General features: G+C 46.3%; 1 protein-coding gene and 2 long non-coding RNA genes across 4 annotated transcripts in view; 2 read left to right on the top strand and 1 right to left on the bottom strand.

Annotated features, from left to right (window-relative positions):
• LOC308471696 overlaps positions 1-8,125 on the bottom strand; it is a 115,183-nt gene extending 107,058 nt beyond the window's left edge. Inside the window, exon 1 of the long non-coding RNA XR_013983094.1 lies at positions 7,958-8,125. This is a non-coding gene — a long non-coding RNA (uncharacterized lncRNA). The remainder of the gene's footprint in view (positions 1-7,957) is intronic.
• Positions 1-15,648, top strand: part of LOC308471700 — a 242,766-nt gene that overhangs the window by 196,386 nt on the left and 30,732 nt on the right. The gene's annotated exons all lie outside the window — the stretch shown is intronic.
• The window catches only part of GXYLT2 (glucoside xylosyltransferase 2), a 36,826-nt gene continuing 30,732 nt past the window's right edge, over positions 9,555-15,648 (top strand). Inside the window, exon 1 of one of the 2 annotated variants that reach the window (XM_080995826.1) lies at positions 9,555-10,087. In XM_080995826.1, coding sequence (XP_080851952.1) covers positions 9,768-10,087 — 320 coding nt within the window. In that variant the 5' untranslated portion in view covers positions 9,555-9,767. The remainder of the gene's footprint in view (positions 10,088-15,648) is intronic. The other variant, XM_080995825.1, reaches the window with a different exon arrangement.

Below are 15,648 nucleotides of genomic sequence, written 5' to 3'. Positions count from 1 at the left end.
GCAATAGGATTTAGGGTACACATTTTTCTGAACTTGCCAATGTGTTTAAAACTGGGCATATTCCAAGTTGTTTAGTCGTTTAGTCGTGTCCGACTCTTCGTGACCCCATGGACCAGAGCACGCCAGGCACTCCTGTCTTCCCCTGCCTCCCGCAGTTTGGTTAGACTCATGTTTGTAGCTTCGAGAACACTGTCCAGTGTTTCCAGGGAGTCTTCTCATGAGGTGGCCAAAGTATTGGAGCCTCAGCTTCAGGATCTGTCCTTCCAATGAGCACTCAGGGCTGATTTCCTTCAGAATGGATAGGTTTGATCTTCTTGCAGTCCATGGGACTCTCAAGAGTCTCCTCCAGCACCATAATTCAAAAGCACCAATTCTTCGGCAGTCAGCCTTCTTTATGGTCCAGCTCTCACTTCCATACATCACTACTGGGAAAACCATAGCTTTAAGCCTTTCTAATTCAGCTGATTGATAGATAGATAGATAGATAGATAGATAGATACAGATCTCTAAAGAGGGGCAGGATTTGGGGAGTGTCATCTGCTTATATGCTTTTTTTCTTTTTCTTTTTTTACAATGCTACCCATTCTGTCTTTCAGGGGTATCTGTTGGGGAGGTTGAAAAGCTTTCACATTTGAGCAATGTGACAGGTACAAGTTGTTTTGAAGCACAGTGGGTATTTTGTTGAGCCTCTGGCACTTTTAAGTATCCTGCAAAGAAGGCTTTTATGGAACTAAACAGATATACTTTTCAAAAATAGCTACACCAAGATTGAAAGGGTTGTGGGGTGGGGTGGGGGTTTTTAGGCACACACACATAGTGGTAACTGTCAGGCTCCTGGCTTGTCAATTTGAAGATGCCTTGATACAGTTTGGTTTCATGTGCACTAGAACAGATGCAACTTACAGGATAACAAAATAATTGCTGAAGATACATTTTCACATGGTTTCCCAGCCACATGCTGGTGGACTACATTAAAGTACCCTCACCAGTCTCCAAATGTGATGGAAGTGGTGTTTCTTCAGAGATTAGAATATAAAATATCTCTGAATACTGCTGGGTGCAAGGGAGCATAATTTTTCATCCTTGCATTTACTAGAAACCAGATTGTGTGTGTTTCTTTCTTTTCTTTTTCTTAAGCTTCTTCTCTTCTGTGCCCTGAGGGACACCCTGCTAATCTAATGTTCCTTAACGTGATCTTGTTTTCCAGGTCATTGATTTAATTTCTCAGGACTTTATAGGCTATAATAGTTTCACTGATAATAGTGTTATGACCATCCAATGATATCTTTTTTATTTCCAGAGTAGCTCAGTCTTTATCCAAATCCCTTGCTTAATCCCTACAGAGAGAATATGGAAAGCTGAATTGTTCAGTTCCATGTTAATTTTTAGAAGGAGGTCTAGCTACTCTTAAGTTCAGTAAGTTCCTTGCATGAGGCATAATATATTCTTGAAACGTTGCCCTTTATTCACTTTCAGTATTCCCTTCTATCAAATGTCAGGATTGTCTTACAATAAGTGGGGGGAGTAAGAGAAGAAAGAAGTTATTTTCATTCACTTGCCATAATATTTATAGCCCAATTTTGTGCTTAGCTTTTAACTAACAGAGCTATCCAATATTCACAGTGTGGGTGGGGGGTACACCACAGCTTCCCCAGCCAAAGGGCCACCATATTCAATGTGTTCTGAAGTCAGGAAGGAGGAGGAAACACTCACTGCCAGGAATTACAAAAACAGCATAGATGCACTCAATTTCCCTGGAAACTCTGCAGCCACCACAGGCCACCCACATACAGAAGAAGCCAATGGGCCTGCAGCAACAGTGAAGTGACCCCAAAACACCCCTGGCAACACCACACACACACAAGACTGTGCTCCTGTGCCCCCACTCCAGCAGCGCCAGTGGGCCAGCCCAGTGGTGTAGTATGGGGGGGGGGTGCCACGGTGTGTGTGTGTGTGTGCTCCAGCCACAAAATTGTTAGTGGAAGCACCCAGTGCTGCCTAAATACAGCTGTGCGCTTCCCTTGGTGGGCTCAATTGGAAACAGCTTCTCCATGCGATCCAGGAAGTGGCCTCTCCAGACAACAGAGCAGCTCTTTTTTTTCTTATCTCTGTGGCTGCAATTTGGGTGACATGGACGAAGCCAGTAGGTGTTGAATCCATATGCAGACTCCGTCTGTTTCCCTCCCTCGCCCCACCTCCCCTCTGCGCAGCCCCGGGTGCAGGCAACCCATGTTATGCCACTGGGCCAGCCAGCAGCAAGCTCAGTACTGCCAGCCATCAGGCATCCCTACAGGCAGGGAATTGATTCCTCTCATGCTACTCAGGAACACCCTTTTGGAACATAAAACACAACAGAACATGTGCAATGATTACAGTGCTGGACCTTGGAGGCCATGGTTCAAAGTCCCACTCAGCCATGAAGTTCACTGGGTGACTTTGAGCCAGTCATCCACCCTACCGCACAGGGTTGTTGTGGGGAGGAGGAGAACAACTGTGGCCGAAGCCTTGAGCTCCTTGTTGGAAAGGTGGGGTACAATGCAATTAGATAACAAACACAGACAGCAGGATGGCTGAAATGGAGCAGGATCATGGACTACATAGAGAAAGAGTGTAACTCAACCCTGCATCCTGCACTCTTTAAGTTCATACTCCCATGAGGTCGTGTCTGAAGAAGAAAGATTCTCACTGGAACCAAAGTAGACATTACTCCGTATTTGTGACTGCCACCAAATCCAACCATCACATAGCTTCCCGCTCCCATAGTCTCTGGGAGAGCATACAGTGGTACCTCAGGTTAAGAGCTTAATTCATTCCAGAGGTCCGTTCTTAACCTGAAACTGTTCTTAACCTGAGGTACCACTTTAGCTAATGGGGCCTCCTGCAAAGTTCTTAACCCGAGGTACTATTTCTGGGTTAGCGGAGTCTGTAACCTGAAGCGTCTGTAACCCAAGGTACCACTGTATTCATGTCCTGACCTCATAACATGGAGCTGAGGAAAGGAAATAAACCATGTTGTGATATCAGAAAATGGGTGTCCTGTCCTAAGTCCTATCTACCACAGCCAGCATGACCAATGATCAGGGATGATGCGAGTTGCAGTCCGACCACCTTTGAAGGCCCACAGATTCCCATCTCTGTTATGGAGGGGGAAGAGGGAGCTAAACGCAGCCGCCATTTTCAGTGGGAGCTGCCAATTCAGTGTAATGTCCTATATTTTTGTGGTGACATGAAAAAGTCATATATTTCTCATCTTATGCCTCTGCAGTAATAGACTAACAACCTAATTATGGGATCAATCATCTTTATCAGCTGCTTTAAAAAAATGATGTATCGCTAATGCCTTTTACACTGGACTGATTCCCATGTTAAATACTTTTTCCCATCCTGTTTCTGACGATGATAAGATCATTACTGTCAATTTGTAACTAGGCTGATGTTACCTCACTTCACCTGTTTTATGTTATTGGCTGTAATCCACAAACCAGAGAAGTTGGCGTACTTTGCTTTGAAACAATTAATGCATGTTTTATTTTCTTTTTCAGGTACGGGAATTATTCCTGCAAACTCTTGTCGTGACCTTGATAGCTTGATCTGCAAGCATTAGCAGCTGATGTTGCTAATTTCCATGTTATTAAAAGCTCCACTTACTGGTACAAGTAGCAGTTGAAGGCACAGGAGCAGGTCAAAGTACTTTTTCTGCTCAGTTGGCAGCTCTGTGTCAAACACTTGAATTGCGAATCCCTTCAGAATTTTTTTAAGGTGCTAATGAATCAAACGTGTGTACTAAGAAACAACATTTAACCACTGATATACATTGCAAATGGAGATGCCCTTCTCTGTGTCCAGACTATGGTGGAAGAATGTGTAGCTGGGAGAAAACGACAAAGAACCTTTACAGTGGCTGCATCCATATTGTGGAATAATTTGTCCCATTCAGTTACCGTATTTTTCGCTCTATAAGACGCACCAGACCACAAGATGCACCTAGTTTTTGGAGGAGGAAAGCAAGAAAAAAAATATTCTAAATCTCAGAAGCCAGAACAGCAAGAGGGATCGCTGCGCAGTGAAAGCAGCAATCCTTCTTGCTGTTCTGGCTTCTGGGATAGCTGTGCAGCCTGCATTCGCTCCATAAGACGCACACACATTTCCCCTTACTTTTTAGGAGGGAAAAAGTGAGTCTTATAGAGCAAAAAATATGGTAATTTGAACGCACATACCCCTGCCATTTGGTAAATAATTTTCTGTTCTGGCAAATTTCTGTGGTGAACTTTATTTTCTTTTAATCTCCAGTGTGTGTTTCTACTTTGTTATTATCCAATGTTAGCCATACTCAGAGCATTCCCCTTTAAATCACTGGACAAGAAATTTAAGTCCATTAATTTCCGTGGGTCTATTCTGAATATGATTGATGTTGGATATCACCCATCGTATCTTGTGCACTGGATGAAGTCGGTTTATCCACTAACCTGGGAGTAAGCTCCATTAACCTGTTCCAGCTGTGACAACAAGACACTGGATCCCAAACTTTTTAGAACTCACAGTGGTGGATTTATGGTTGCCTTATTTCGACAGCAAGGGTGGAGAACCCTTCAGTTGTTGCTGGACTCCAACTCACATCAGTCCTAGTCAGCATGGCCAATCGTCGGAGATGGTGGGATATATAGTCCAGCAATATTTGGAAGGTCACAGGTTCCCTTCCTCTGATCCACACAATAATCAATTAATGCCTGGATACAGGGGACTCATATGCTCTGCTGTCAGATTAAAAGTATTTGCACAGCGTACTGAATGCACATGCAGTATGTAAATGAAAATGCAAGTGACGTCATCACTGGTTTTCCCAGATACGGGAGATCACTAAATGAGGACGGAATGCAATGTACAGATGCAAAAAGAGATGAAAAGTATCCTATGCAATTCACCATACTACATGCAAAGATCCCACTTGTATCATGTTATGTTTATACTGGGCGTGAACTTGGTTTGCTTTGTTTACAGAGAGAAACATCTGGTTTTAGTTAGCTTTCCAGACAATGCTGGCCAAGCATTCTTCAAGCCACATAAAAACAAAAAGATGCAACAGTCAACACCCCTCCCCCATAAATCAGTTGCCCCTTACAGAAAGAGGGAGACATTTCAGTGCTCTTTTTGGACAGGGCAGATTCATAACTATCAGGCCAAGCTCCTTCCTTTAAAAATGTCTCCACTGAGACAAATGGAATCTAGTTCAGAGAGAGCAATAAAATTTCTTTTGTCCTAAGGCAGGTTTGTGCAACATAATGGCTGTATTCAGATAAGTTCTACACAGAGCAGATCCAGTGAAATGAATGGATGTGAGTTAGTCATGTTAGTTTGATTCCAGTGGGTCTACTCTGAGTAGGACTTACATTGGGTACAACCTACACCCTTCAAATCATGCATGTGCCAGCCTAGGTTATTCATTGGGTGATATTTAAGCCCTCTGCTTTTACGTAGCACTCAGGCTTGCTGGCATCCCTTTCAGGAAGCAGTACGGAAAAACGGGAGAAAGTATGCCTGTGCATGCGTGCAGAAAAAAAGTATGAATTATTACAAAGCATTTGTGGGGCAAAGACTTCATGCTTGCACTAGCCTACCAGCGCTTTCAAAGGAGACAGGAGTGGTCTCTGCATGAGCAGATTCAACTCCTGTGGTTTACAGCACAATCCTGGGCACATTGACTCAGCAGCAATTGAAGCAAATAGTCACTTCATAGCAGGGGGTTTGTAAGGAGGGGAAAGAGAAGACAGAGTAGGGCCACGGAAGTGTTGTGCTACTTACTGCTCATGCCTCTGTTCTTTGTGGGAAAGAATGGGAAACATCAGGTCTTGGCCCTCAGGCCCTTGGGATTCTCCACAGGCCACACCCCCTCACCAGCCTTGCTTGTACAGTGGTACCTCGGGTTACATACGCTTCAGGTTACAGACTCTGCTAACCCAGAAATAGTGCTTCAGGTTAAGAACTTTGCTTCAGGATGAGAACAGATATTGTGCTCCAGCGGCACAGCAGCAGCAGGAGGCCCCATTAGCTAAAGTGGTGCTTCAGGTTGAGAACAGTTTCAGGTTAAGTACGGACCTCCGGAACGAATTAAGTACTTAACCCCAGGTACCACTGTATGTTTTTGCCTGACCGGATTGCATCCTGGAACTCTGATCATGCCTCTTGTTTGCCTCAATGGAGGACAGTAAAGGGTATGTGGAAAGCAGCCTATTGCACAAAGGGAACATTTACATGCATTTACATTTACATGCATTGCTCTGCCCATCATTGGCATGTGGCCCCTGGAAAGATTTTCAAAGAGCAATGTGGCCCCCAGGCTGGGGGTGGGGAAATCCCCGCCTCTGCCTGTGAGTATGGGGAGCCTGCAGGGACTGTGAGTGTAGGTTATTCCCACTCTTCTTTTTAGGATTGCTGTGGGCAGTAGCTGTGTGGTGTGCTCAGTATATATCCTGGAAGGCAAAAGTGCACATGAACATTTGGCCAACTGTTGCAGTGGTTGGAATTGAGGGCCTTTGCTTTTGTCAACAGAGAGCTTCCCTGCATGTGAGGATGACCTTTGTTCTCTCTCTTTGAGAAAGATGAGGGGAAATACACCCAAACTGGAAAGGGTGGGTTTTTCCCTGGTTACTGGTAACCCTACTGACAACTCACTGTTGCATGTTCTCATCTTGTATTTCTTCCAAGAGGGATTAATTATCATAGTTCACTTGAGCAAATCATATGCTCAGCTCCTCTGAGTAATGCAGCAAATTACTGGAAAGAGCCTAGATGTACTAGGATTCTCTGATTTAACCAGCAGACAGGACACTGGTCTAGACTGGGCATAACCTTTTGAGCCAAAAAAATGCAGCGCCCTAAATTGTAATTTTAGGAAATGCTGAAGCAAGGCCTTCATCCTATATGGAGCCCAAATTTTCAAGATGCTTAAAGGAATAGATTATTTAATGAAAGAAACGAGAGTGGAAGTTTGCAACAAGTGTTATACAGTATTGCAATGCCTTGCCTGCTATTGAGCTGTGGAAATTACATGAATCATATAATGAATCATATTATATAGCTACAGAGACTATCACGCCCTGTTTCTGAGTGTTGGACCAGATGATCTGATCCAGCAAACCAGTTATTACGTTCTTGTCAGTGTGCAAAGCCTGCTTTTGTTAGGTGTTGCTATGAGGTAAATTAGTATCACTCAGCTTCGGCCTTTTATTTGTAAAATGGGAATACAGTAGTCACACAAACTGTGAATAGAGAGGAGATTTGCTCTCCATTTCATAATACAGTCATATCTTGGTTTTCAAATGCCTTGTGACTCGAATGTTTTGGCTCCCGAATGAGTGTTCCGGTTTGCTAACTTTTTTTGGAAGCCGAACGTCCGACGCGGCTTCTGCGGCTTCCGACTGAGTGCAGGAAGCTCCTGCAGCCAATCGGAAGCCATGTCTTGGTTTTCGAACGTTTTCAGAAGTTGTATGGACTTCTGGAATAGATTCCGTTCGAGAACCAAGGTACGACTGTACTAGAAGTCGGGGACATCCAGGGAAGCCAAATGTTGGAAGATTCAGGACAGATAAAATAACTTCTTAACACAGTGCATAATTAAACTATGGAATTTGTTCCCACAGGAGGTAGTGATTGGATCACCATTGGCATGGTGTGCACTGATGATGATTGGACCACAAGATTAGCAGGCACTATGCTGAATAGCTTTAAAGGACAAATACTGTAGATATAAGGATAAGGGTATTATTAGTGGCTACTAGCCAGGTCCAGGGAAGCGGGTGGCACTGTGGGTAAAACCTCAGCGCCTAGGACTTGCTGATCGCATGGTCGGCGGTTCGAATCCCCGCGGCGGGGTGCACTCCCGTCGTTCGGTCCCAGCGCCTGCCAACCTAGCAGTTCGAAAGCACCTCCGGGTGCAAGTAGATAAATAGGGACCGCTTACCAGTGGGAAGGTAAACGACGTTCCGTGTGCTGCGCTGGCTCCCCAGATGCAGCTTGTCACGCTGGCCACGTGACCCGGAAGTGTCTGCAGACAGCCTATAGAGTGAGATGAGCGCACAACCCTAGAGTCTGGCAAGACTGGCCCGAACGGGCAGGGGTACCTTTACCTTTACCTTTACTAGCCAGGTCCAGCCTGCCCATGAGGCAGAGTGAGGCAGCTGCCTTGGGCAGCATAATGCCAAGGGATGGCCTCCTGCCGCTGGCACCACCATCAGAGAAGCAAAGAGATCTAGTGGTGATGGCAGCTTCTGGTGAGATCTTGAGGAACTCTCACAAGATATTGTGGAAAGTTCTTCCTGATGTTTAGTTGGAATCTCCTTTCTTGTAACTTGAAGCCACTGGTTCAGGTCCTACTCTCCACAGCAAGAGAAAACAAACTTGCTCCAACTTCCATGTGATATTCAAATATCCTTTAGAATATTTGAAGATGTCTATGATATCTCCACTCAATCTCCTTGTATCCAGGCTAAATATACCCAACTCCCTCAACCATTCCTCATAGGGCTTGGTTTCCAGACTCTTGATCATCTTGGTTGCTCTCCTCTGCACAATCTCCAGTTTTTCCATATCCTTATGGACACCCAGAACTAGACACAGTACCCCAGGTGGGGTCTAAGGCAGAATAACTTCCCTTGATGGGAACACTATACTTCTGTTGATACAACCTAGAATAGCATTAGCTTTTTTGCTGCTGCTGCTGCATCACACTATGGGCTCATGTTAAGCCTGTGGTCTTCTAAGACCCCTAAATCCTTTTCACATCTACTACTGGTAAGCCAGGTGTCCCCCATCTTATATCTGTGCAGCTGATTATTCCCATGGGCGTAGGCAAGGGAGGGGCAGTTAAATAAAAATCAATAAAAATACATAGCTGAGGTTCTGCCCTCCCCAACAAAAGGCATGCGTCCCCCAACGAAAATCCTGGCTACGCCCATGATTCTTCCTGTTTAAGTGTAGAACCTGACATTTGAACCTACTGAAATTCTTTTTTGTTGGTTTTGGCCCAGTTCTCCCGATTCTGCCACTAACTAACTAACTAACTAAATAATAATAATAATAATATTTTCTTTATACCCTGCCCATCTGGCTGGGTTGCCCCAGCCACTCTGGGCGGTTTCCAACACTACTACTGAACTACTACTACTAATAGTAACAACCACAACAACAACCATTTATAATAACAATCAGACCCAATATTAAAAGTCACAATAACTTTAAAACAAACAATTTATATCAAATAAAGCAATAATAAATTCAATAAGCCATTAGGATCCGATAGTAAATAGTAACAGATATGCAGTTTCTTCTGTTATTTTCATCAGTGCCTAACTAACTTAAACACCGATTGCGGGATGTTGGAGGGGAAGCAAGCGGCAAATTCTGAGAGGCTTTTCCTCTCGGATTATTGGAAGAGGTGCTATTCCTCACTTTACGGTAGGGGCGACCCTCTCGCTCCTCCCTCCCATCCCCTTCCCTCTCTCGGCCGCCGCAATCGCAGCCGGGCTTAGTGTGGCGCTGCGCGCCACCAACTCTCTCTCTCTCTCTGTCTCTCTCTCTCTCTCTCACTCGCTTTCGCGCGCGCGCGCTTCCAGGAATGCCCCGGGCGGCGAGGAAGGCGCTTTAGAAGATGCCCAGGCTGGAGGCAGCTTGCCGTCGGGCGGGCGGGCGGCATGGCGACGAGCGGCGAGGCGGCGTCTCCCCCTTTGCGCGGCTGAGGCTCTGAAGCTGCCGCCGCCGCCGCCCGGCGCACAATGAAACTCTACTGCAAAGTGGTGGCCCTGGCGCTCTGCCTGGCGCTCCTGCTGCTGCTCTACCTCTTCGTGGGCAGCGACGCCGACGAGCCGCCTTTGAAAGCGGCCGCGGGGGGAAGCCGCCCGGCGCGCGCCTCCTCCTCCTCCGGGCCCGGCGGGGACTTAGTCGCGGGGCGCTTCCGACCCGTCCAGGCTGCAGAGGAGCGAGAGGAGGAAGAAGAGGCGGCGGCGGCTCAGGCTCAGGTTTCCAAGCGGGAGCCACGTCTCCACAGAAAAACGGGCAGGCGCGGCGCTGCCCGAGGGAAGTTTGCGAACGTGAGGTAAAGCCTTCAAAAAAGAGGCATTTTTAAAATATGCATTATTATTTTCAATGCATTTTATGTATTTCTCCACTACTGTAATTGCATTGTCTTCTGCATGCTTGTCGGTCATGAAACACTCTAGCGATCTGTTTTTGGCTGGGATGGGGAGTTTGCAAAGATGCGGGAGGGGGCGGCTTCTTCAGTGTCATGTGGTCTCGCAGCCTCGGATCCGGAGAACCCCGCGAAAGTTTCCTCGGATTGCAAAGGGAATATAAATCGGAAGGATGTTCGGGATTACAGCTCTAAGGGGCTGCTCTGCAGGGCGCAGATTAGCAGGCGGACCTGATGCGCCTTCTGGGTACCTAAGGATGTGTGAAAAGGATGTTCTGTCTCTCTCTCAAGCACACACCTTTATATATAGCATGCACCGACACTTACAAGGAGGGTCCTGGCAATGCAAATTGTATCCTTTTTTACACCTACCTCAACATTCTCAATTGCGTGCCTGCCAGTTTTGTAGTTTCCTCTGGGCTGCTTCCCATGACCCTTGGGGTTGGTGTAGCGGAGTAGCGCTGTCTGAATGGTGCTCCTACTTTTTGGGAGAAGATGATAAGGCTGTTGACACATGGTGCTGTACACGTGTGCAAAGAGTAGCACAGATGCTCATGTGAATGGAGTATATGGTTGGTGAATTTGAAAAGTCAGTGCAAGGACTGAACTCCAAAATGCAGAGTACTGATTGAATGCGCTATGACTGCCCATGCATTGAATGTGTATGAACATGCGCAGTGTTGTGCAGAGATGGGACTTTTCCTGCTCACTGCTTAGGTATATTTTGCTGAAATGACTCTATAGGTACCACACAGGACAGCACAAGGTGCTTTGTTCTATGGGATCTTACCATAGTACATGCCAAGGGAGGAATGATGGCTTTTAAAGATGCAATCCAGTTATAAACCCATTTACTGAAATGAGAGATAAATAATCTGCCGCCTCAGCCAACAGTGATGTGAAAAATAGCCCTTTCCAGAAAAACTTCCTGGATCAGCAGCTGAAGTCAACCTCACTTTTAATTCATTTTGTAGAATATTTGTGCCTTTCCCTGTTTAGGTTTGCCTTATTTTTGATGGTTTTGCTACACAGCCATGATCTTCATATAAGGGCAGGTGGGCAGAATGTACTCTTGTTACTTGGGAAGGCTGGTATGCAGCATCTTCAAGTACCGTATTTTTCGCTCTATAAGACGCACCAGACCACAAGACGCACATAGTTTTTGGAGGAGGAAAACAAGAAAGAAAATATTCTGAATCTCAGAAGCCAGAACAGCAAGAGGGATCGCTGCGCAGTGAAAGCAGCAATCCCTCTTGCTGTTCTGGCTTCTGGGATAGCTGCGCAGCCTGCATTCGCTCCATAAGACGCACACACATTTCCCCTTACTTTTTAGGAGGGAAAAAGTGAGTCTTATAGAGCAAAAAATACGGTATATACTTGTCCCAAAATAAACACTGGCAATTCATTTCACAAATGCTACTAACACATGTTTCTGAATGTCACGTGTGAATCAGCTTGCAGTTCCAAGTGGAACTTCTTTTGTGTCTGCTCCCTAGTTTAGCAAATTTCCATTCCCCAGAGCAGAAAAACGTCTGGGGTAGGGTTGTAGGAAGAAAAAAATATTGAGGTTTCCCAGTTCAGTTTCTTTCCCTTGGTTTTATGGGTTTTATTTGCGTTTCCATTTCCATTTTCTCATTCTTGAGCCTGGCGAGTCGATTGATGGCTCTTTTAAGATAAGCTTCCGGCAGAATTTTAAACAGATTCTTTAGGCAGGGTGGAATTACATTCTCCTTGCCTGGTTTTCTTTTGAAACAGTCATGGCTAGACTTATGAAGATAATGTTAATATTAGAAACAAGAACACGGGCTATAAAGATTTTTAAAAGTATTTCACACAGGCCTGTTTCAAATGGGAAACAAAAACATTATTGTCTGCCACACGATGAAAATGTTTGGAAGTTAAATGCACCTTTCTGTATCTATGAAATCCAAGTAGATGAGTCATTAGAGAACTGAGGTCACCTCTCTAAATAATAATAATAATAATAATAATAAAGCAAAGACGGGGGCCATTTGGATATGGATAGTGGTTCTAGCAGAAGTGGGAGCATTTCCCCTTGAAAATCATGCACATAGCCCCCAAGTTGCTATTTTAGGGGGAAATGCAGGTTAAAAGCTAAATTTATGCTGTCCCGCTCCCCATCACACAGACACGCTCTAGTCTAGTGCATCAAAGTGAAGGAGAGGGAGTCATGACAGGTGTGTGGCTTTAATGTTGCTGGTAGAATAATACGAAGCTGAATAAAACACCTTTAATCCAGACATTTAATTAAATGTGTGTGAACTGCAGTTAGGAAAACATACTGTAATTTACTTCTTCTTTTTTTAAAGGTGAAACTAAAATGCTGGAACATAACAACTTTTTAATTCATGAAAGTATAGATAATTGCTATGTGGTGTCCCTGAGCTGGGAAGCTGCTCTCCCATCCCTTTTCTAGCTCAGTGTGACCTCATCTATCAAACAAACCCTGTGTGTCTTTGATTCATGATTTCACAGAGATGTTCTGAATGAAAGACTGCCCCGTTCTCCGAGGTCTTATTCTTCACCCTATTAAAGCGGCTGGTTTCTTACCAGCATTGTATCTGATTGTGAGCAAGGGATGTTTATTGTGACCGGGAGTGGATCATGGACTGAATTCAAATGGGTGTATTAAGGCAGGATTATCTTCCGTTAGCAACTATACCTCCTGAAGTCATTTTTCTTCAGAGCATATCTCTTGAGTTTATCGTGGACAGTACCAAACAAATGAGAAGCAAATGTGGTTAAAAACTCCCCTGTGAATGGATAAGCGAGGGTGAGATAGTTAATGCTGGCTATAAAAGGCTACAAGGATATGGCACAACAGCCCCCTATGCCAGCAGAACGTGACCCAACTGTACTGGCTGGGGCTGATGGGTATAGAACACCTGGAGGGCACTAGCAGAACTGTGAGAATACCCTGGGGCAACACTATGGCACCTTACCCTTCTGTGCCAAAGCAACTGTGCCAATGTAGCATCAGAAAGAGGGTGAAGATGCAGTGGGTGGAACTGGAGAAGAGACAGGCTTGTGCCTTCCCTTGAATGAAAGATGGGGTATACATAACAGAGCAAATAAACAATGCATAGGGGAAGGGCCACAGCTCAGTGGTAGAGCATCTGCTTTGTGTGCAGAAGGCCCTGGGTTCAATCCCCGGCATCTCCAAGTAGGCCTGGGGGAAACTCTTGCCTGAAACCCTGGAGAGCCTCTGCCAGTCATTGTGGACGGCACTGAGCTAGACGGAACAATTGGCTTGACTCAGTGCAAGGGAGCTTCCGGTGTTCCTTTGTATATATGCCTGGTCCCAGGTTAGGATCGCTTAGATGATAACCGTGGTGATGGGTCTGTTGCTGGCTCCTGTCTCAGGTTGTGCGCCTCTCCTCCCAGTAATAAAAAAAGGAAGCACTGCACCAAGCAACATCTCTCCATCTCTCTCCAGAGATGATGCTGGAGCACATTGCTAACACTTCTCTGCCTAGAACGCCAACAGCCAACAGCCCCACTGCCAGAGCTGGGAATGACGGGACAGAGCACCCCACACAGGTAAGCAAGGGAAGCGGGGCGGTGGGGGGACGACGTTCTGCAAAAAGTGTATCCTCTGCAATCGTATGCCCCTTGCTCCGTGTGAATATTGACTCTTGCCCAAGCTGTGCAGCTGCAGTGTCGTTCCCCTGACAGCAAGGAGCAGCGTCTGCTATATTGGGGCAAGTGCTCACCCACCCTACTCCCTGCTGGCAAGCTCTCTGTCTGTGAATGCGAGGCAATCCATTCCAGCCACTGCCAGCCAAAACACTCACCGTTATTTTGGCCTTGCAAGATCACTGCCCAGATGCATGGCGGAGTAGAGCAAGCTGTTGTCATGCCATGCTCCCAGGGGTCCACTGCAGCCCCTGAGGGCAAAGGTGACCCCAGTCACTGTAGACTGACGCATAAGCTTCCTTTTCTCTCTCACCTCCATGCATTTATCTATTGTGCATCCAAGGCTGCTACTATTTTTGCCTGTTTTGATCATTACCCTCTCTCTTCCTTCCCTTCCACAGGACCTTCTCCCACACGCTGCTTTGTGCAGACTAGGATGGGAGACCCACCTTGTGACCAGCACTAGTGGCCAGGATGCACCCAGACAGCTTTGACAGCTGTGTGACACCTGCGAAGGTGCTCACAACATAGCGCTGGAGCCCCAGGGACGTGGCTACTGTCCGCCCTTTGGAGAGCCACTGCACCAAGGCACAGGAGCCCTACCGCAGCAATTGTCTGGCAGCCCTACACCTGTGTACCTTTCTCTCTCGGCATTTCCTCCACCAATAAAAGCTATGACTTCGCCACACGACCTTGCTTCTTTCTTGCCAGGGACCCCTTTTCCTCACGAGTATGACCTTTGCTCTGTTAGCCTCTGAGAGGGGGAGTGGATAGCAAGGTGGATGATTTCTGGGCTGGTGGCCCCTCCATGCTGTGTTGACACAGGCTGGTTTTACTGTGAGGGGGCAGCAAGCACAAGTGGGGTGGCCATGCTGTATGGGGTGGTCATTTAGGAAGAATTGGTGACAGAGAGAGCATGAAGGGAAAGGCAAAATACAGTCAACCTCATGTTACGCCCGCTTCATGTTACGTTCTTTCAGGTTATGTCCCGCGGCAACACGGAAGTACCAGAAAGGGTTACTTCCGGGTTTCGCCACTCACGCATGCGCAGAAGCGCAAAATGACATCACACACATGCACAGAAGCGGCGAATCACAACCCGTGCGTGCGCAGATGTGCCACTGTGGGTTGCGCTGTTTTCATGTTGCAAATGGGCCTCTGGAACGGATTCCATTCGCAACCAGAGGTACCACTGTAGCAGGAGAGGTTGACCACATGGGCTGCCGGTGGAGAGGAGTGGACAGAAAGGGCTGTTTGTGCCCTGTCTCATGCCTCTGGATTGCTAAACAGTGCCCACATGATTGTGACTGACTAGTAGGTGTTCCCTTTTTGCCTTTTGGAGTGGCTGTGATTGCTGGGCGCACTGGCAGTCTTGCTGCGGACATTGGGGATGCTTCTGTTGAGATCAGGGTGTTCCTTTCATCCTGTTCAGGATGAGTGCAGGATAGACGTGGCGCAGGAGTTGTGGCTGCATCTCCCTCCCCCGGCACGTTGGAGTACAGGACAGCTCTCCCAAGTCCCCCCGCATAAATGAATACAAATAAACTGTTCCAAAGTTTGATTTTATCTGGGTGTTATTTATTTACAGAAATTTCAAGTGCTTCTTACGAAGTCTCTGTTGGCAGGCGCCGTTCATCAGTGGAGAAAGCTTCAGAATAAAGAAGCAGGGATGCGGATTTTTTCCAACTCTCCCATCTTCTTGCACTGTGAGAGTTTTTGCCCAAATCTTTATGGAGCAGTAGCTCATTCTGCCCACAGATCCATTGATTAAAGTGAGAATAATGCTAATGAGGGACACGGAGAAATATATC

The sequence above is a fragment of the Podarcis pityusensis genome (assembly GCF_964106645.2).
Source record: "Podarcis pityusensis genome assembly, chromosome: 2".
Lineage (NCBI taxonomy): Eukaryota > Metazoa > Chordata > Lepidosauria > Squamata > Lacertidae > Podarcis > Podarcis pityusensis.
This window is presented reverse-complemented; position numbering and strand designations above follow the sequence as displayed.